The sequence below is a fragment of the Ranitomeya imitator genome, chromosome 2 (assembly GCF_032444005.1).
Source record: "Ranitomeya imitator isolate aRanImi1 chromosome 2, aRanImi1.pri, whole genome shotgun sequence".
Classification (NCBI taxonomy): domain Eukaryota; kingdom Metazoa; phylum Chordata; class Amphibia; order Anura; family Dendrobatidae; genus Ranitomeya; species Ranitomeya imitator.
Window position 1 is genome coordinate 472289469 of NC_091283.1, and position 22471 is coordinate 472311939.

The 22471-nt window shown below is 44.4% G+C and overlaps 1 protein-coding gene across 1 annotated transcript in view; it reads right to left on the minus strand.

Annotated features, from left to right (window-relative positions):
- Positions 1-512: 512 nt before the first annotated feature.
- The window catches only part of OCSTAMP (osteoclast stimulatory transmembrane protein), a 101384-nt gene continuing 79425 nt past the window's right edge, over positions 513-22471 (minus strand). Inside the window, exons 2-3 of the mRNA XM_069755673.1 lie at positions 11486-12536; positions 513-1078 (exon numbers count right to left, since the gene is read on the minus strand). Coding sequence (XP_069611774.1) covers positions 800-1078; positions 11486-12536 — 1330 coding nt within the window. The 3' untranslated portion in view covers positions 513-799. The remainder of the gene's footprint in view (positions 1079-11485; positions 12537-22471) is intronic.

Sequence of the window (22471 nt, forward strand, 5' to 3'; positions counted from 1 at the left end):
TTTTTCAGTTTTGCGTTTGCGTTTTTCGCTCCCCTTGTTCCCAGAGCCATACATTTTTTATTTTTCCATCCATATGGCCATGTGAGGGCTTATTTTTTGCGGGACAAGTTGTACTTTTGAACGACACCATTGGTTTTACCATGTTGTGTACGAGAAAACAGGAAAAAATTCCAAGTGCGGTGAAATTGCAAAAAAAGTCCAATCCCACACTTGTTTTTTGTTTGGCTTTTTTGCTAGGCTCACTAAATGCTAAAACTGACCTGCAATCATGATCATTACAAGTTTATAGACACCAAACATGCCTAGGTTCTTTTTTTATCTAAATGGTGAGGTGTGAGGGGCTGTAGCAGCAGGGAATTGAGTAGCAACCTGAGTATTATTTTTTTACACCCTATTCAACCTATTCAATCTATAGGAATAGAGAAAATTGTCAGCCGGAGGACTGGAAATCCAATTTTTTTTTATACAAAATTCAAGTGGAATTTGATTAATCTCAAATTGTTTTGCTCCTGGATAGAATGCCTTTGTAAAAGTCTTCACATTCTTGAGGAAGGTTATACACTTACATTTATTTCTAAATAAATCGAATAATTTGGTTAATTTTATATTTTTGGTCATTTTTTCTTTATTTATAATCAGCAATCCATAACTACATTATAGCTATAGGGTCCAAACAAGCTGGAGGTCTCTTTCTCCCATTTACCCAGTGACTGCTGATTTGGCATTTTGTGTCATTTTTACCATTTGGCAGTATATGGCAATGTTATTTGGGCACTTACTGCTTCTGATCACGGCGTTATCAGTTTTTTACTATTTGGTCAAATAAGAATGAAATTCTTTCTTCTTCTCTTGATCGATAGAACATGGCGGAGATCTTGCGGCACAGACGTTGAGCATACGTCTCCAAACATATGACAACAAGCAAGATGCCATAGATGAACACAATGGATGCAGTGACGGAAGGATCTGGTGGACTCGCAGGCAGCTTGCAATGTTCGGGCAAGAAAGTAAAGTTCAGCTGGTGTTCTATATCAAGTAAGGCACCATTTCTAAACTGTATGAATGGCCTTAGAGAAACCTGAATAAACAAAACAGAGGATCATATTAGATCGATCATTTTGGCGTTTAAAGGAACATCAGTGGATAACTAAGCAACTATACAATAATAGGTGAACAATTATATTAAAGAGATCTGAAATTAATAGAGATGTGCTCTGTTTAAGTGTAAAAACAGTGCCACTCTTATCCATTGGCTGAAGTTGATATTGCAATTAATAGGCAAGTAGGCATTAAAAGGAACCTGTTAGCAAACACATTCAGGGATCTGTGCTAGCGGGATCGGTTAACGCGATCTCTTTTGTGACATTGCGTAAGCGCAGTCCGTAGCGCTATGCGCTAGACGGACTGCCCTAACGCAATGTGACCCTAGCCTAAGTAATTGGCAGTGGGAAAAGACAAGCCACTGGAGTGCAGCTTTTTTGACTAGTCATGTTGGTCCGAGATGGCTTTTAAAGTATGTCAAACATATCTGGCTGAAATCCTCCAGCCAGTGCCTGATGAATGCAGCTCATAGATCGGGCAGCATATAACAGTTGTCAGGTTCCCTTTAAGGTAATGAAGACTATACAGTTGTGTAATACTTTAAAGCTCTTTTTATTATTATTATTATTTATATAGCACCATTGATTCGATGGTGGTGTACATGTACATGAGAAGGGGTTACATACAAATTACAGATATCACTTACAGTAAGCAAACTAACAATTACAGACTGATACAGAAGGGAGAGGACCCTGCCCTTGTGGGCTTACATTCTACAGGATGGTGGGCAAGGAGACAATAGGTTGAGGGTTGCAGGAGCTTCGGTGTTGGTGAGGCGGTTGCTTCGGTAGTGGTGAGGAGGCAGCAGGGTCAGTGCAGGCTGAAGAGGTGGGTTTTCAGGTTCCGCCTGAAGGATCCGAATGTGGTTGATAGTCGGACGTGTTGCGGCAAAGAATTCCATAGAATGTGGGATATTCGGGAGAAGTCTTGGAGGCGGTTGGGTGAGGAGCGAATAAGTGTAGAGGAGAGAAGGAGGTCTTGAGAGGACCGGAGATTACGTGTGGGAAGATATCGGGAGATTAGTTCAGAGATATATGGAGGAGACAGGTTATGGATGACTTTGTAGGTTAGTATTAGTAATTTGAACTGGATACGCTGAGGGAATGGGAGTCAGTGAAGAGATTTGCAGAGGGAGGAAGTAGAGGAGTAGCGAGGAGAGAGATGAATTAGTCGGGCAGCAGAGTTAAGGATGGGCTTGAGAGGTGCAAGGGTGTTGGCAGGGAGGTCACAGAAAAGGATGTTGCAGTAGTCAAGGCGGGGGATGATGAGTGCATGCACAAGCATTTTAGTAGATTGACGGTTGAGGAAAGAATGGATTCTGGAGATATTTTTGAGCTGGAAGCGACAGGAGGTGAAAAGAGCTTGGATGTATCATTTGAAAGATAGTGCAGAGTCAAGGGTTACTCCAAGGCAGCGGACTTCCGGTACGAGGGAAAGTGTGATGTCATTAATTGCGATAGATAGGTCAGGTAAGGAAGATCTATGAGATGGAGGAAAGATGATGAGTTCAGATTTGTCCACACTGAGTTTGAGGAAGCGAGAGAAGAAGGAGAATATGGCTGATAGACACTCTGGGATTCTGGACAGCAGAGAGGTGACGTCTGGGCCAGAAAGGTACATCTGAGTGTCATCAGCATAAAGGTGGTACTGGAATCCGTGGGACTTTATGCATTATCCCAGGCCAAGTGTATAGATTGAGAAGAGAAGGGGTCCTAGAACAGAGCCTTGGTGACTCCAAGAGAGAGAAGGTGGGATGAACAGGTAGTGTTGGAGTGGGAAACACTGAATGTGCGGTTGGAAAGGTATGAGGAGATCCTGGATAGGGCGAGGTCTTTGATGTCAAAGGAGGAGAAGATCTGTAGTAGAAGGCAGTGGTCAACTGTGTCGAAAGCAGAGGACAGGTCTAGAAGGAGGAGTACAGAGTATTGTCCGTTAACTTTGGCTGTAAGTAGGTCATTAGTAATTTTGGTCAGGGCTGTCTCAGTTGAGTGATGGGGCGGAAACCAGATTGTAGATTGTCAAAGAGCAAGTTAGATGAGAGGTGGGAGTAAAGTTCAGCATGGACATGCTGCTCCAGGAGTTTGGAAGCGAATGGGAGCAGCGATATTGGGCGATAGCTGGACATAGCACTTGGATCGAGGGTTGGCTTTTTAAGGATAGGCGTGATTGTGGCAAGTTTGAAAGCAAAAGGGAAGGTGCCAGAAGTTAGTGAGAGGTTGAAGAGGTGGGTCAGGGATGGGATAAGAGTGGTGGTGAGGTTGGGGAGGAGATGGGATGGGATGGGGTCGAGCACACAGGTGGTGAGATGTGATTTGGAGAGGAGACAGTTAAGCCATCCTTCAGTGATGTTGGTTAGGGAGGTTATGGGGTTTGGGCATTGGTCTGGTGTACAAAGGGGTTGTGGTGGTTGAACAATGAAGACTTGCCTTGTTTGGTCGATCTTATTTTTAAAGTGTGTGGCAAAGTTCTCAGCAGAGATGAGGGAGGTTGGAGAGGGCAGTGGGGGCGGAAGAGGGAGTTAAAGGTTTTGAATAACTGGGGTTGTAGGATAGGGAAGATACGAGGGTTGTGAAGTAAGCCTTTTTAGCAGAGGTGAGAGCAGATTTAAAAGCAAGTGTTGCCTCTTTGAATGCAGTGAAGTTGTCTTGCGAATGTGTTTTCTTCCAATGCCGCTATGCAACCCTGGACACTTGCCGGAGCTTTTTAGTCATATTATTGTGCCAGGGTTGTCTATTGATACATTGCACTCTGCCATGAACGAGAGGAGCAACCATGTCAATAGCTGATGCGAGAGTGGCATTGTGGAAAGCAGTGGCACTGTCTCTGTCGTGGAGTGAGGATATGGGTGCTAGTGGTAGGATAGAGTCAGAGAGTGTGCGGGCATCTAGGTGTGCAAGGTTTATGTGGGGGTGCGCATGTTGCTGGACATGGGTGACCGGTGAGGAGGATAGTGATGAGAAAGTGAGCAGATGGTGGTCGGACAGAGGGAGAGGGAAGGTGGTGATATGTGTTGTGAATTCTGTGGCTGAATTCACTCCTGTGGTCACAAGTGGTACTGCAGCTTCTGAGCTTCCTCCCTCAGGTGTTCTGATGAGCTCGTTAACTGCTTCATTACTTAACTCCGCCTGATGCTGCTATCCTTGCTCCTTGTCAATGTTTCAGTGTTGGATCTGAGCTTCTCCTGATTGTTCCTGTGACCTGCTGCTCTGTATAGCTAAGTGCTTTTTGCTTTTTTGTTGCTTTTTTTCTGTCCAGCTTGTCTTTTGTTTTGCTGGAAGCTCTGAGACGCAAAGGGTGTACCGCCGTGCCGTTAGTTCGGCACGGTGGTTTTTTTTTGCCCCCTTTGCGTGGTTTTGCTTTAGGGTTTTTTGTAGACTGCAAAGTTCGCTTTACTGTCCTCGCTCTGTCCTAGAATATCGGGCCCCACTTTGCTGAATCTATTTCATCCCTACGTTTTGTCTTTTCATCTTACTCACAGTCATTATATGTGGGGGGCTGCCTTTTCCTTTGGGGAATTTCTCTGGGGCAAGTCAGGCCTATTTTTCTATCTTCAGGCTAGCTAGTTTCTTAGGCTGTGCCGAGTTGCCTAGGTAGTTGTTAGGCGCAATCCACAGCCGCTTTTAGTTGTGTTTAGGATAGGATCAGGTGTGCAGTCTACAGAGTTTCCACGTCTCAGAGCTCGTTCTTGTATTTTTGGGTGTTTGTCAGATCACTGTGTGCGCTCTGATCGCTAAGCACACTGTGTTTCTGGATTGCCTTCATAACACCTGTCATTAGCAAACATAACAGTACAAGGAGCCCAACTAATGATTCTCAATAGAGGGAAAGAAAAAGTTCTGACATCATTTTTTTTTTTTTTCTGCTCTGTGTTCACTTTTTTTTTTTCCCCTAGACATTTGGGTGATTCTGGACACAGGTGTGGACATGGATATTCAGGGTCTGTGCTCTTCAATGGATAATCTCGTTATAAATGTACAAAAAATTCAAGATACTATTGATCAGAAATCTATGTTAGAACCAAGAATTCCTATTCCTGATTTGTTTTTTGGAGATAGAACTAAGTTTCTAAGTTTCAAAAATAATTGTAAGCTATTTCTGGCCTTGAAACCTCATTCTTCTGGTAATCCTATTCAACAGGTTTTGATTATTATTTCTTTTTTGCGCGGCGACCCTCAAGACTGGGCATTTTCTCTTGCGCCAGGAGACCCTGCATTGAGTAGTGTCGATGCGTTTTTCCTGGCGCTCGGATTGCTGTACGATGAGCCTAATTCAGTGGATCAGGCTGAGAAAAATTTGCTGGCTTTGTGCCAGGGTCAGGATGATATAGAAGTATATTGTCAGAAATTTAGGAAATGGTCAGTACTCACTCAGTGGAATGAATCTGCGCTGGCAGCTTTGTTCAGAAAGGGTCTCTCTGAGGCTCTTAAGGATGTCATGGTGGGATTTCCTATGCCTGCTGGTTTGAATGAGTCTTTGTCTTTGGCCATTCAGATCGGTCGACGCTTGCGCGAGCGTAAATCTGTGCACCATTTGGCGGTACTGCCTGAGGTTAAACCTGAGCCTATGCAGTGCGATAGGACTTTGACTAGAGTTGAACGGCAGGAATACAGACGTCTGAATGGTCTGTGTTTCTACTGTGGTGATTCCACTCATGCTATTTCTGATTGTCCTAAGCGCACTAAGCGGTCCGCTAGGTCTGCCGTCATTGGTACTGTACAGTCCAAATTCCTTCTGTCCATTACCTTGATATGCTCTTTGTCGTCGTTTTCTGTCATGGCGTTTGTGGATTCGGGCGCTGCCCTGAATCTGATGGATTTGGATTATGCTAAACGTTGTGGGTTTTTCTTGGAGCCTTTGCGGTGTCCTATTCCATTGAGAGGAATTGATGCTACACCTTTGGCCAAGAATAAACCTCAATACTGGGCCCAGCTGACCATGTGCATGGCTCCTGCACATCAGGAAGTTATTCGCTTTCTGGTGTTGCATAATCTGCATGATGTGGTCGTGTTGGGGTTGCCATGGCTACAAACCCATAATCCAGTATTGGATTGGAATTCCATGTCGGTGTCCAGCTGGGGTTGTCAGGGGGTACATGGTGATGTTCCATTTTTGTCGATTTCGTCATCCACTCCTTCTGAGGTTCCAGAGTTCTTGTCTGATTATCAGGATGTATTTGAAGAGCCCAAGTCCGATACCCTACCTCCGCATAGGGATTGTGATTGTGCTATCGATTTGATTCCTGGTAGTAAATTCCCTAAAGGTCGATTATTTAATTTATCCGTGCCCGAACACGCCGCTATGCGCAGTTATGTGAAGGAATCCCTGGAGAAGGGACATATTCGCCCATCGTCATCACCACTGGGAGCAGGGTTCTTCTTTGTAGCCAAGAAGGATGGTTCGCTGAGACCGTGTATTGATTACCGCCTTCTTAATAAGATCACTGTTAAATTTCAGTATCCCTTGCCATTGTTATCTGACTTGTTTGCTCGGATTAAGGGGGCTAGTTGGTTCACTAAGATAGATCTTCGTGGTGCGTATAATCTGGTGAGAATCAGGCAAGGAGATGAATGGAAAACTGCATTCAATACGCCCGAGGGTCATTTTGAGTATCTAGTGATGCCGTTCGGACTTGCCAATGCTCCATCTGTGTTTCAGTCTTTTATGCATGACATCTTCCGTGAGTATCTGGATAAATTCCTGATTGTTTACTTGGATGACATTTTGATCTTCTCAGATGATTGGGAGTCTCATGTGAAGCAGGTCAGAATGGTTTTTCAGGTCCTGCGTGCTAACTCTTTGTTTGTGAAGGGATCAAAGTGTCTCTTCGGTGTGCAGAAAGTTTCATTTTTGGGGTTCATCTTTACCCCTTCTACTATCGAGATGGATCCAGTTAAGGTCCAAGCCATCCAGGATTGGATTCAGCCGACATCTCTGAAAAGTCTGCAAAAGTTCCTGGGCTTTGCTAATTTTTATCGTCGCTTCATCTGTAATTTTTCTAGCATTGCCAAACCATTGACCGATTTGACCAAGAAGGGTGCTGATTTGGTTAATTGGTCTTCTGCTGCTGTGGAAGCTTTTCAGGAGTTGAAGCGTCGTTTTTGTTCTGCCCCTGTGTTGTGTCAGCCAGATGTTTCTCTTCCGTTCCAGGTCGAGGTTGATGCTTCTGAGATTGGAGCAGGGGCGGTTTTGTCACAGAGAGGTTCTGATTGCTCAGTGATGAAACCATGTGCTTTCTTTTCCAGGAAGTTTTCGCCCGCTGAGCGTAATTATGATGTGGGCAATCGAGAGTTGCTGGCCATGAAGTGGGCATTCGAGGAGTGGCGTCATTGGCTTGAAGGAGCTAAGCATCGCGTGGTGGTATTGACTGATCATAAGAACTTGACTTATCTCGAGTCTGCCAAGCGCTTGAATCCTAGACAGGCCCGTTGGTCGTTATTTTTTGCCCGCTTCGACTTTGTGATTTCATACCTTCCGGGCTCTAAAAATGTGAAGGCGGATGCTCTGTCTAGGAGTTTTGTGCCCGACTCTCCGGGTTTATCTGAGCCAGCGGGTATCCTCAAGGAAGGAGTCATTGTGTCTGCCATCTCCCCTGATTTGCGGCGGGTGCTGCAAAAATTTCAGGCGAATAAACCTGATCGTTGTCCAGCAGAGAAACTGTTCGTCCCTGATAGGTGGACTAATAAACTTATCTCTGAACTTCATTGTTCGGTGTTGGCTGGTCATCCTGGAATCTTTGGTACCAGAGAGTTAGTGGCTAGATCCTTCTGGTGGCCATCTCTGTCACGGGATGTACGTACTTTTGTGCAGTCCTGTGGGATTTGTGCTAGGGCTAAGCCCTGCTGTTCTCGTGCCAGTGGGTTGCTTTTGCCCTTGCCGGTCCCAAAGAGGCCTTGGACACATATTTCGATGGATTTCATTTCTGACCTTCCCGTTTCTCAAAAGATGTCAGTCATTTGGGTGGTCTGTGATCGCTTTTCTAAAATGGTCCATCTGGTGCCCTTGGCTAAATTGCCTTCCTCCTCTGATTTGGTACCTTTGTTCTTTCAGCATGTGGTTCGGTTGCATGGCATTCCTGAGAATATTGTTTCTGACAGAGGTTCCCAGTTTGTTTCAAGGTTTTGGCGAGCCTTTTGTGGTAGGATGGGCATTGACCTATCCTTTTCCTCGGCTTTCCATCCTCAGACTAATGGCCAGACCGAACGAACCAATCAGACCTTGGAAACATATCTGAGATGTTTTGTTTCTGCAGACCAGGATGATTGGGTGTCCTTTTTGCCGTTGGCTGAGTTCGCCCTTAATAATCGGGCCAGCTCGGCTACCTTGGTTTCTCCATTTTTTTGCAATTCTGGGTTCCATCCTCGTTTCTCTTCAGGACAGGTTGAGTCTTCGGACTGTCCTGGTGTGGATTCTGTGGTGGATAGGTTGCAGCAGATCTGGACTCAGGTAGTGGACAATTTGATCTTGTCCCAGGAGAAAGCTCAACTTTTCGCTAATCGCAGACGCCGTGTGGGTCCTCGACTTCGTGTTGGGGATCTGGTTTGGTTATCTTCTCGTCATATTCCTATGAAGGTTTCCTCTCCTAAATTTAAACCTCGTTTTATTGGTCCGTATAGGATTTCTGAGGTTCTCAATCCTGTGTCTTTTCGTTTGACCCTCCCAGACTCCTTTTCCATACATAATGTATTCCATAGGTCGTTGTTGCGGAGATACGTGGCACCTATGGTTCCATCTGTTGAGCCTCCTGCCCCGGTTTTGGTGGAGGGGGAACTGGAGTATATTGTGGAGAAGATTTTGGATTCTCGTGTTTCTAGACGGAAACTCCAGTATCTGGTTAAATGGAAGGGTTATGCTCAGGAAGATAATTCCTGGGTTTTTGCCTCTGATGTTCATGCTTCCGATCTTGTTCGTGCCTTTCATGCGGCTCATCCTGGTCGGCCTGGGGGCTCTGGTGAGGGTTCGGTGACCCCTCCTCAAGGGGGGGGTACTATTGTGAATTCTGTGGCTGAATTCACTCCTGTGGTCACAAGTCGTACTGCAGCTTCTGAGCTTCCTCCCTCAGGTGTTCTGGTGAGCTCGTTAACTGCTTCATTACTTAACTCCGCCTGATGCTGCTATCCTTGCTCCTTGTCAATGTTTCAGTGTTGGATCTGAGCTTCTCCTGATTGTTCCTGTGACCTGCTGCTCTGTATAGCTAAGTGCTTTTTGCTTTTTTGTTGCTTTTTTCTGTCCAGCTTGTCTTTTGTTTTGCTGGAAGCTCTGAGACGCAAAGGGTGTACCGCCGTGCCGTTAGTTCGGCACGGTGGGTTTTTTTTTGCCCCCTTTGCGTGGTTTTGCTTTAGGGTTTTTTGTAGACTGCAAAGTTCGCTTTACTGTCCTCGCTCTGTCCTAGAATATCGGGCCCCACTTTGCTGAATCTATTTCATCCCTACGTTTTGTCTTTTCATCTTACTCACAGTCATTATATGTGGGGGGCTGCCTTTTCCTTTGGGGAATTTCTCTGGGGCAAGTCAGGCCTATTTTTCTATCTTCAGGCTAGCTAGTTTCTTAGGCTGTGCCGAGTTGCCTAGGTAGTTGTTAGGCGCAATCCACAGCCGCTTTTAGTTGTGTTTAGGATAGGATCAGGTGTGCAGTCTACAGAGTTTCCACGTCTCAGAGCTCGTTCTTGTATTTTTGGGTGTTTGTCAGATCACTGTGTGCGCTCTGATCGCTAAGCACACTGTGTTTCTGGATTGCCTTCATAACACCTGTCATTAGCAAACATAACAGATATGCCAGTCATAGCTCTTGTTGGGATGAACTCCCCTCTGATATGAGGAATAACATGGATGTTAAATTCCCATGATGTTATATACGGTAAATTTAAATAGATGGTATCTGGGGATTCATTCACGGACACTACTAACCCTCAAGCAGATGACATATTGGTTTCATGGGACATTTGACTAAGGGTTAATTTATATTGTGGTAAAAGACAGATGTGTGTTCTAAGATCCGTCATAGAGAGTAATTACACTCACTAGGGCTTACCAACTAAGTGGTTTGAGTGAAGCCACAACAGTCTGTTCTGTATATGCCCAGTACGTGAGTGCTTTTTAGCTCCGTTGTGTTTTAAGCTAAAATTAAAGGGACACTGTCACCTGAATTTGGAGGGAACAATCTTCAGCCATGGAGGCGGGGTTTTGGGGTGTTTGATTCACCCTTTCCTTACCCGCTGGCTGCATGCTGGCACAAGGTAATCTTGCCTTGTGCAGGCGTGTACTACGGAGGACAGAGAATGAACTTCAATCCAATATTGCAGCCAGCATGCAGCCAGCGGGTAAGGAAAGGGTGAATCAAACACCCCAAAACCCCGCCTCCATGGCTGAAGATTGTTCCCTCCAAATTTAGGTGACAATGTCCCTTTAAGATAACCACACATTGGAAATTTATTGGTTATTGATTACATGTGGCCAAAGGACTGGAGAAGCTACTTGTAAATATTGCTAACAATAGACCTGTAGTTCTGAGATTGGATTCTAATTTGTATATCGGGTCCAAGTACTTAGTCACAGCGCAATCCTTGCATTATTTTGTGTTTGTTTGTCGTATGCACCTTGCACTTTGTTATGGTGATCATTTTTGGTATATTTTGGACCTTTTAAGAATCGTAGTAAAGGTTATGTTTTAAAGGGACACTGTCACCTGGATTTGGAGGGAACAATCTTCAGCCATGGAGGCGGGGTTTTTGGGTTTTTGATTCACCCTTTCCTTACCCGCTGGCTGCATGCTGGCTGCAATATTGGATTGAACTTCATTCTCTGTCCTCCTTAGTACATGCCTGCACAAGGCAATCTTGCACAGCGCAGGCATGTACTATGGAGGACAGAGGATGAACTTCAATCCAATATTGCAGCCAGCATGCAGCCAGCAAGTAAGGAAAGGGTGAATCAAAAACCCAAAAACCCTGCCTCCATGGCTGAAGATTGTTCCCTCCAAATCCAGGTGACAGTGTCCCTTTAATCCTATATGCATATACAAATATCTGGTTCAAAGGTCATGGAAAGTATAAGAAATGGAATATGAACATCAGGCTCCTCTGTCTTTGGTGACAAAACATAAAGCTATTATAAGGATGGAGGAGGTCATAGCATTTTGACCTTTTCAATGTACATCACTGTTGCACAACCTTTTGATGTGTGGGCAATGAAGTCTGGTCTTGGGGACTTCCATCAAAGAAATTTTATAGGCTTAGTATAATGGTGGCATTAAGTTGTCTAAAAATGGCATCCAGGACTTAGTAGTCAATGAGATATAAGTTCACCAGCATAACTGTTCAAAAGATCCTCCAGGTAATTTCCCAAAAAGGTTCAACCCTTGCCTCCCCTTGACCATGACTAATACTTACTTGGGAGTTATAATTCATATAAAAAGTCACTTGCATAGTAGGTAGTTTTTCCACCCAGTTGCCAACCTTCACAGCAAGATGAAAGACAATATGGTCCATGGCTAAGATGAGCACAGAAAGCAGAGCAAAGACCAAAATGCTCAGAAGACGAAACAAGATAGAGCCAAGCTCCTTTCTTGACATCTTAAATCCAGTTGACTTTATTAACCTTAGTGAAGAGCAATTGTTTAAATCTGTAATGTTATTTTTCTGGGCCATTTCCACTAGTTGCCTTGTAATATATTTGTTGTCAAACTTGATGTTAGTTAGATAGTTTCTTAAGTACCAGGTAGAATTATAAAGAACATAGAAGATGAAACATCCAGCAATCACCCTATTTGCCACTAGGTGTAGATCCTTAAAAGCCAATTCCATAGTTTCAAAATCCTTCTTCATGTTATTGCCCACTGCAGATATTTGATTAGAAACCAAAGAAGTATTAATATTTGCTAAAAGTTTCACCTCCGGACTAAACTTCAGCTGAAGTCCTGCCATCACATCTGCAGTCTTTTTAATTATGTTCCTCAATTCAATGGTCAAATCTCGGAAAGTGCTGGTGGAGTTAAGGACCTCTTCTGAAGAATGTTGGGAAATACATCTAATGATATTGAAAATATTTTTAAGGTTTCTGAAGATATTTGGTAAGATGTTAAGAGCCATGAACATAAAGCAGGTGGACAACAGTAGCCGGCGGCCTTGCTTGGTTCCTAGGGTTGGGATGATGATGGTCAAGATGCAACGGATTGGGTGGATGAGAATAAGGATAATGCACAAAACAAAGGCTGTGGATATGGCCAGGACACAGGCGAGTAATGAGTTATACTCCAAGGAATAAGATAACCATATAAAAAGAAAAGTCCCAGCCAAACATGTAAAGACAAAGCATAAAATAAAAAGTTGTAGGGTTTGCTTCCAGTCTTTAGGAACAGGATCAGAATATGCAGCTGAGAGTTCCCATAGCCAGTCAGGAACTTTTAAGTAAATCTTCTTAAAGTCCTGCCAACATGATGATCTGGAAAGAAGGAGGAATATTAATTGTAATATGAAACATGTAAAGGAAACTTTAGAGAAATAATAAAACACATGTTTTAGCTTGAGAAATCCAAGGCGTTGTCTACCAGATACATTTTTGTTGTCTTTAATGGGTCACAACGGAATTGAAAACTCAGTTAATTACTGGTTAAGATACATCAACACTGAACTCAGTGATTGCCTGACCAGTTGTTTCCTGTGTCTCAAGAAGATCCAGGAAGTAAAAATTTGACAGCTCTGCGAATGTCTTAAAAGAGGAGCAGTGAACAATCAGAAAGGTGAACAATTCGTCTGTTGTTTTTTTGTGCCATTTAGACCTTTTTTTAAAAAAATACCGTATTTTCCGGCGTATAAGATGACTGGGCGTATAAGACCACCCCCCAACTTTTCCAGTTAAAATATAAAATCTTCTTAAAAGTCGGGGGTCTTCTTATACGCCGTATGTCATCTTATAGGGCCGGTGACTAATGTGCCTTTTGGGGGGGGAGTGGTCCCGATGATGAAGAGGGGGTGTCTCACAGGAAAGTGTGAGTGGAGAATCCCCCATTACCTCATTGTAGCTGCAGTGTGGGGTCTCTGTGCTGGGGAGCGGCGGCGGATGCTCCTCTTTGTGCTGCGTGGGTGCTGTGCTGTGGGGTGGCAGCTCCTCTTCGTGCAGCGTCGGGGCTCTGTGCTGTGGGGCGGCGGCGGCGTATCTCCATTGCTGCGATGCGGTGGCCTTCGGGAAAATGGCCGCTGGGGGCGGCTCATGCTCAGATTCAGATCTCATCTCCCGAGATCTCAGGACGAGATCTGAATCTGAGCATGCGCCACCCCCAGTGGCCATTTTCCCGGAGGCCACCGCATCGCAGCAATGGAGCTGCCTGGGCCTCCGGGCTTTGAGGAAATGCTGGAGGAGCCCCGACTGACTCTGCACTAAGATACGCCGCCGCCGCCCCACAGCACAGAGCCCCGACGCTGAACAAAGAGGAGCTGCCGCCCCACAGCACAGCACCCACGCGGCACAAAGAGGAGCAGCCGCCGCCACTTCCACCACAGAGACCACACGCTGCAGCTACAATGAGGTAATGGGGGATACTCCACTCACACTTTCCTGTGAGACACCCCCTCTTCGTCATCGGGACCACCCTCCCCACCCACCATATACACATTGGTGTCTGCACCCGGCGTACAAGACGACACCCAGCGCATAAGACGACCCCCGACTTTTAAGAAGATTTTCAGGGGTTAAAAAGTCATCTTATACGCCGGAAAATACGGTAAATAAATTAATATTGTCTATCCTATCCTTCTTAGTTGGAGTATTTCTGATCCATTGAGATTGCAACTTGGATAAGTTTGTACCAATCATGAGATCATTGTTTTTAGTAGTGAGTTGGTTTCCCTTTTTGTACAGGGAGAGCTGTCATAAAGTTCAATGTCCAGGGCACCCTAAACTCAGCTCAGCATTGCCCATATTAAATCTCGTACCCAGTAATATACATTCAATGGGTGCTCCATGAGTGTCATAGCATGATCAGAATAAAGTATAAAGCTCATGTTACAGCCACTCTGGTAGAGAAGAATTAGGAAATAATAAGCTTTTTATGAAACCATTGAGGACAACACCATATATTTATTGGGTCTCTGGTGAGTGGAACAGAAGATTAATCAATGCTCATAAGAAACAGGGCACCAAGCAGCATACAACCTTGGCCACACTCTTGGACATTAAGGTACCGTCACACTAGACGATATCGCTAGTGATCCGTGACGTTGCAGTGTCCTCGCTAGCGATATCGTCCAGTGTGACAGGCAGCAGCGATCAGGCCCCTGCTGTGCTGTCGCTGGTCGGGGAAGAAAGTCCAGAACTTTATTTGGTCGCTGGACTCCCCGCAGACATCGCTGAATCGGCGTGTGTGACACCGATTCAGCGATGTCTTCACTGGTAACCAGGGTAAACATCGGGTAACTAAGCGCAGGGCCGCGCTTAGTAACCCGATGTTTACTCTGGTTACCATCCTAAAAGTAAAAAAAAACAAACACTACATACTTACCTACAGCCGTCTGTCCTCCAGCGCTGTGCTCTGCACTCCTCCTGTACTGGCTGTGAGCGCCGGGCAGCCGGAAAGCAGAGCGGTGACGTCACCGCTCTGCTTTCCGGCCGCTGTGCTCACAGCCAGACCAGAGAAGCAGAGCGCCGAGGACAGACAGCGGAAGGTAAGTATGTAGCGTTTGTTTTTTTTTACTTTAACGATGGTAACCAGGGTAAACATCGTGTTACTAAGCGCGGCCCTGCGCTTAGTTACCCGATGTTTACCCTGGTTACCGGGGACCTCGGGATCGTTGGTCGCTGGAGAGCTGTCTGTGTGACAGCTCTCCAGCGATCAAACAGCGACGCTGCAGCGATCCGGATCGTTGTCGGTATCGCTGCAGCGTCGCTATGTGTGACGGGGCCTTTAGTCCCTTCAGAAAGGCCCAACTTTGTCAGATGAGAATAAATTTGCATGTGAGATGTGTGCTCTTTACAGATTTTGTATTGGGACCCAGGCGCACAAGCTATGCCCCACAACCTCAAATGTAGTACTTTTTGATTAGTGGCCAGTGGAAGCTGAAAAAGTAAAAAAGTACCAAGAAAGATAAAGTTCAAATTCTATTTGAGAAGAGGAAGCTTTGTCTTAACCAGCAGGCATAGAAATTTCTCCTCCAGTTCACAGCTGCTATCTGGAAATATCTCTCCATCTTTATCTGGCACAGTGGAGGGGACTTCCTGTGAAATGTACCTTATAAATCACTCTCAATTCTGCTTTTCCCACCAACTTATACTAACATGATACGACTATTAAAGAGGTATAACCATCTTTGATATTATTAGTATATCCATAGTATATGTTAGAAACCTATCTGCCAAATATCCCAGAATGTACAAAAGGCTCTCGAAAAAGAGCTCCCAGACTTCCGGAAGACTTGACAGACTTTCCACATCTCATAATAACCTTCCAGAAATTGGTATTTCGGGACGTCTTCTGCTGTCTGGGTCTGATTTCTGGTTTCAAGAGTAGGGACTATAGGTATTGAAGAGTGGAGATTGGTCAATTAGGAGCCAGGTGTGTGGGTTGTGGCCTGTAAAAGGTGGATATATTCTCCTCCTCTCACATATATTACCTTCAGAAATGTTGCCAATATTGTCACAAATGTCTGACTGATATCTATACCACCACTGGGTCAAACATGTATATACAGAATAGTGGTCCACTGCCCCCATTCTCTCTTGTAAGGAGGTGACATTGAATGGAGAGTTGGTCATGCATCTGCTACTCTCTCCATTAACTGATGGGAATTTCAAAAACCACTAAGAAAGAGGGTGCAGTACATCAAGGGAAGCACAATGTCTCAATGGTTGGTACTGTATCCTTGCAGCACTGGAGTGCTGGATTCATTGGATTGGATTGCCACCAAGGACAACATCTGTATTCTCCCCATGTTTGCGTGGGTTCCTTAGGGTTCTCCGGTTTCCCTCCACACTCCAAAGACTTAAGGCCCCTTCACATTAAGCGACGCTGCAGCGATACCGACAACGATCCGGATCGCTGCAGCGTCGCTGTTTGGTCGCTGGAGAGCTGTCACACAGACCGCTCTCCAGCGACCAACGATGCCGGTAACCAGGGTAAACATCGGGTAACTAAGCGCAGGGCCGCGCTTAGTAACCCGATGTTTACCCTGGTTACCATCCTAAAAGTAAAAAAAAACAAACACTAGATACTTACCTACAGCCGTCTGTCCTCCAGCGCTGCGCTCTGCTTCTCTGCTCTCCTCCTGTACTGTCTGGGAGCCGGAAAGCAGAGCGGTGACGTCACCGCTCTGCTTTCCGGCTCACAGACAGTACAGGAGGAGTGCAGAGCGCAACGCTGGAGGACAGACAGCGGTAGGTAAGTATCTAGTGTTTGTTTTTTTTTACTTTTAGCATGGTAACCAGGGTAAACATCGGGTTACTAAGCGCGGCCCTGCGCTTAGTTACCCGATGTTTACCCTGGTTACCAGTGAAGACATCGCTGGATCGGTGTCACACACGCTGATCCAGCGATGTCAGCAGGAGATCCAGCGACGAAATAAAGTTCTGGACTTTATTCAGCGACCAACGATCTCCCAGCAGGGGCCTGATCGTTGGTCGCTGTCACACAGAACGATTTCATTAACGATATCGTTGCTACGTCACAAATAGCAACGACATCGTTAACAATATCGTTATGTGTGAAGGTACCTTTACTGATAGGGAATTTAGATTGTGAGCTCCAATAGAGATAGTGATAACAATATCTCTAATCATTATGGAAACAAATTAACCCCCTCATCACCTATGACATATAGGTATGTAATAGGTCGCCTCCCTCCCTTTGATGCCGGCACAAGAGCTGAACCCGCATGTTATCCCTAACAGCCATGGGTGGAATTGCGATCTACCTGCAGCTATTAACATGTTAAATGCAGCTGTTTATCTCTGACAGCGGTATTTACCAGAAGCACATCACATGATTTGTAGAAGACCCGTGCCTGTCATTGTGGCCAGCATTCAGAGGGGATGGTAATTTCTTAAGCTCTATTATGTGTAGCACAAGCGATCGGATGATCGCAACTTCAAATCTCCTAAGCAGACTATTGAAGTCAGTTGAATGTGTAAAAAAAGTTTAAATTTTTTTTTAAAAATTGAAAAAATATTAAAGTTCAAATCACGTTGCTTTTGCCCCATTCAAAATAAAACAATAAAAAATACACATATTTGGTATCACCATGTTCAGAAATGCACAATCTATAAAAATATAAAAAGAATTAATCCGATTGGTAAATGGTGTAACGAAAATAAAAACTCCAGAAGTCACCACAATATTGCAATATGATGCAATAACAGGCAATCACAACATCATATCTACCTTAAAATAGTATCAATAAAAAAATCAGCCCCAGGTTCCAAAAAATGTAGACGCTACGGGTCTCCGAAAATGGCACAATTTTTCTTTTTATTAAACTTTAGAACTTTTTTACACCACTTAACTAAAAAATAACCTATACATGTTTGGTATCTATGAACTCGTAATAACCTGGAGAAACATAATGGCTGGTCAGTTTTAGCATTTATTGAACATGGTAAAAAATGTAAAAAAAAAAAACAATTATGGAGCTCTATTGTTTTTGCACTTTTTTTTTCCAATTTTTCAGTACACTATATGATAAAATCAATCACGTAATTCAAAAGTGCAAATCGTCCCACAAAAAACAAGCCTTCATACGGTCATATTGAATGAAAATAAAAAAGTTATGGGTTGGGAAGAAGGGAGCAAAGAACGAAATTGGAAAATCCCAAGGTCATCAAGGGCTTAATAAGTGAGTAAAATAAATGCAAAGAGAAGTAGCAGAGATTAATTTGTCCTTCATCACATTTGAGGGCAGTCTCACACGTCCAGATAATTCCGGTACTGTAAAAATCGGTACAGGAATTATCTGTGTCCGTGTGCCGGTGCGTTTCTGTGGCACATCAGTGTGGCACACGTGTGGCACATGTGTGCTGCCCGTGTGCCCACTGGGTACCACACGTACCGTGCCGGAGACAGGGCTAAAGTTTAGCGCTGTCCCAAGCATCGTGCTGAAGCCCCATTCATATCTTCCCTGCAGCAGCGTTTGCTGTAGAGAAGATATGAATAATAGTGTGTAAAATCCAGATCCAGGTCCCCACCCCCTGTGCGCAACCCCCCCCCCCCTTCCGCTGTGATTAAAACACTCACCCAGCTCCCGGCTCCCTCGTTGCTTCCTGTCCTGGCCGCACCTTCTACTGTATGCGGTCACATGGGGCCGCTCATTTACAGCCATGAATATGCGGCTCCACCCCTATGGGAGGTGGAGCCGCATATTCATGACTGTAATTGGCGGCCCCACGTGACCGCATACAGCAGAAGGTGCGGCCAGGAGAGGAAGCAGCGACAGCCAACGAGGGAGCTGGGTGAGTATTTTCAGAACAGCGGGCGGGCGCACAGGGGGTGGGAGGGGGTTGGGGACATTGACCTTTATTTTATACACGAAAAACCACAAAAAAATGGATTATTCATATCTTCTTTACAGCAAACGCTGCTGCACAGAAGATATGAATCGCGGCTTCAGCACCATGTGGGGGGGACAGCGCTTACTGGAGCGCTGTCTCCTGCACGGCACATGGACTGCACACGGACAATGTCCGTGTGCGGTACGTGTTTTACACGGACCAATTGACTTTAATGGGTCCGTGTAATACGTGCGCTCCCACGAACACTGACATGTCTCCGCGTTTGGCACACGGAGACACGGTCCGCAAAAAATCAATGACATCTGCACAGATGCATTGATTTTAATGCGTCTACGTGTGTCAGTGGCTCCGGTATGTGAGGAAACTGTCACCTCACGTACCGGAGCCACTGACGTGTGAAACCGACCTTAAGTGCATCCAGATACCTGAGGAATCACAATGACATTCAAGGCATTCAGCCAAGTACTGTGCTACCTGTGACAGATCAATCTCAGCACTGTTTATAAGCCATAATATTAGTGTGTACAGAAATTAATACATTAGGTTACCTGCAGCCCTATGTAAAATAACAAATGGTTATTGTGCCAAACAATCTCGGCTCTACATTACATCCAAGGAGCTCTTCTCCTTTTACTGTAAATAATGAAGACTCATGTTGCATTGTTGTTCTAAAAATATTAACCACATATTAGATTTTTCACTTCCGCTTCTGTGTTTTCTTGGAAGTCGAGGGGATGTTTGTATTTTATATAATTGCGGAGTCTTTTCTTAATGTGCTTTAGAATCCTTCATTGTATCATAGAATAAAACAATCTTTAGACACAGCATCGAAAATAATAGATTTTTATAAGACTGAGAGATAGATAAATATGAAATTAATAGATGATGTTATTATTTCATCAATTCTTCATTTTCTGTGCCATTTGTTCCTTTTTTATTTTTTTTCTAGTGTGCATTAAATGTAATTATTTGCACCTTTTTTTCATCTAAGTTAAGCCTAAACTGACAATTCAGAGTTTTGTCTATGAACGTGTATGGAATTCTTTTTTGGATGCTTTCTTGTGACTTCTTAAAATATTTTGTGCATTACTGTTCCACAGCATAGATTCCTAAATTAATGAAGACCTGTCAAGAAAACGTATTTACATACAACCACAATGGCAATCTGTAGGTTGATACCATTTTAAACATGTGCAAGGGGCTAATTGAAAGTGCGACTGCAGGGAGAAAATATAGTTACGGAATATTGTCCCCCACTCGCTTCCAGTCATTGGGGTCATACTGGTGAAGGTAAACTGTCAGTGCTCACTATAAATTCCATAGGTAGAGGTAATTAGAGTGGTGAAAATAAGTATTTGATACACTGCCAATTTTGCAAATTTTCCCGCCTACAAATAGTGGCGAGCTCTAGAATCTAAAATTAAAAACCAGAAAATCAGACACCTGTCCACACACTCAATTAACCCCTTTAACCCCAAGGGTGGTTTGCACGTTAATGACCAGGCCAATTTCTACAATTCTGACCACTGTCCCTTCATGAGGTTATAACTCTGGAACGCTTCAACGGATCCCAGTGATTCTGACACGGTTTTCTCGTGACATATTGCACTTCATGATATTCGTAAGATTTCTTTGATATTACCTGTGTTTATTTGTGAAAAAAATGGAAATTTGGAAAAAATGTTGAACATTTCGCAATTTTACAACTTTGAATATTGTTTTTATTTATTAGTATTGTGGTCCGGGTATATTTTATGTTGTTATGTCTTAGTATTGGTTCTCATTCTTTTGTTTCTTATTCATCAGATGCTGCTTTATTTATCATTTTCCTTGTATTATCTACATCGGAGGGGATGTGTTGTGAATTCTGTTGTCGGACTCCCTCCTGTGGTCATGAATGGTACTTCGGCTGGTTCTGTCCATGGACTTCCTCTGGTGGGTGTTTCTGAGTTTCCTTCCACAGGTGACGAGGTTAATTCGTTAGCTGGCTGCTCTATTTAACTCCACTTAGATCTTTGCTCCATGCACCTGTCAATGTTCCAGTATTGGTCTAGTTCACTCCTGGATCGTTCTTGTGACCTGTCTTTCCAGCAGAAGCTAAGTTCCAGCTTGTATTTCTTTGGTTTGCTATTTTTCTGTCCAGCTTGATATTTTTATTGTTGTCTTGCTTGCTGGAAGCTCTGGGACGCAGAGGGAGCGCCTCCGCACCGTGAGTCGGTGCGGAGGGTCTTTTTTGCGCCCTTTGCGTGGTCTTTTTGTAGGTTTTTGTGCTGACCGCAAAGTAACCTTTCCTATCCTCGTTCTGTTCAGTAAGTCGGGCCTCACTTTGCTAAATCTATTTCATCTCTGTGTTTGTATTTTCATCTTTACTCACAGTCATTATATGTGGGGGGCTGCCTTTTCCTTTGGGGAATTTCTCTGAGGCAAGGTAGGCTTTATTTTTCTATCTTCAGGGCTAGCTAGTTCCTTAGGCTGTGCCGAGTTGCATAGGGAGCGTTAGGCGCAATCCACGGCTATTTCTAGTGTGTTTGATAGGATTAGGGATTGCGGTCAGCAGAGTTCCCACGTCCCAGAGCTCGTCCTTTATTATCAGTAACTATCAGGTCATTCCGTGTGCTCTAACCACCAGGTCCATTATTGTCCTGACTACCAGGTCATAACAACACACTAACCTAGTATGTATCAATAGGTGCGATACACGTACATAAGGATGGGTGATATGACTCTGAAAAATCCACCGTAACTGCACACACTGAAAACTCAGAAAGTTCCACCGTAACTGCACACTGTGAACCTGGTCCCCTATAAGCCGCTGTAATATACTGCTGATGGTAATACTCAAAAGAATGTGCATATAACTGGTAAGTGCATAAACGTGAGACTCACCAGAGAGACAGGGCACTGGACGCCGAGAGCTGGAGAGAATGCAGCGGCAGGAGGGAGACAAGAGTCAGCAGGACACAGGTAAAAGAATGCTACGCAGAGCCAGAGAAAACCCCGGCCGGTGGCGTCTCTGGATGCGTGCAGGAGATGGCGGGGAGACAATAATGGCCGACAGAACTAACTGGCGTGTGACGTCACAAACTAAGCTACGGAGCAATGCTGGGGCCAAAAAGGCGTACCGACGCGTTTCAAAGGAACAACGTCCTTCTTCATCAGGGTTGCCGGTCCCTGTTGCTCCCAGCTAATAAAGCCAGAGCCCTGCCAGTCATCATCAAGCAAGCCCGCCCATCATATCAGTAGTATAAACATGGTATAGGAGATGACCTGCTGTGAATGAGCAATTATATGTGTGCCGAAAAAAAGGGGAGGGGGGGGAGGGAAGCATAACTAAAAACGGGAGTGTGTAAGACCTTAAAATGTAAATAAGATGGCATGAAATAACAACTAGTAAGGAAAAATCAAGATACACTACCATTTATAAATGCAAATGATGGAACCCAAAAAAAGAGTAGAAAGCCTAGACGTGTAAATAGGATAAAATTGAACTTTAATAGAAAATACGTTAAAAAATCCTAAAATAGAGATCAGGCTACAAATACATGCTCTGACGGCAAGAAAAAATGATTAGAGCCCAGTAGAGACATGTAAAAAGAAAAGAAAATTGAAAAGAAAAACGTTAAAAAGACATAAATTATTACGTATAAATATAAATATATATGTTAGGAGTCGAGTTTCCTCTGCTGCACAGGGGGAATCTCGATTCGTCTCCGCTGCGGTCTCCCATTCTCCTCCAGCCGCAGTGGAGTCTGCTCAGCAGGGACGTCGATCCCAGCGTCTCGCTCAGTCTGACTCTGTGCGAAGAGTTGCTGCTGCTTCTCCAGTCTCTGCCATTAAAGTCAGTGCTGGTCAGCAGCGAGCGGACTTCTCTGGGACTAAGTCCT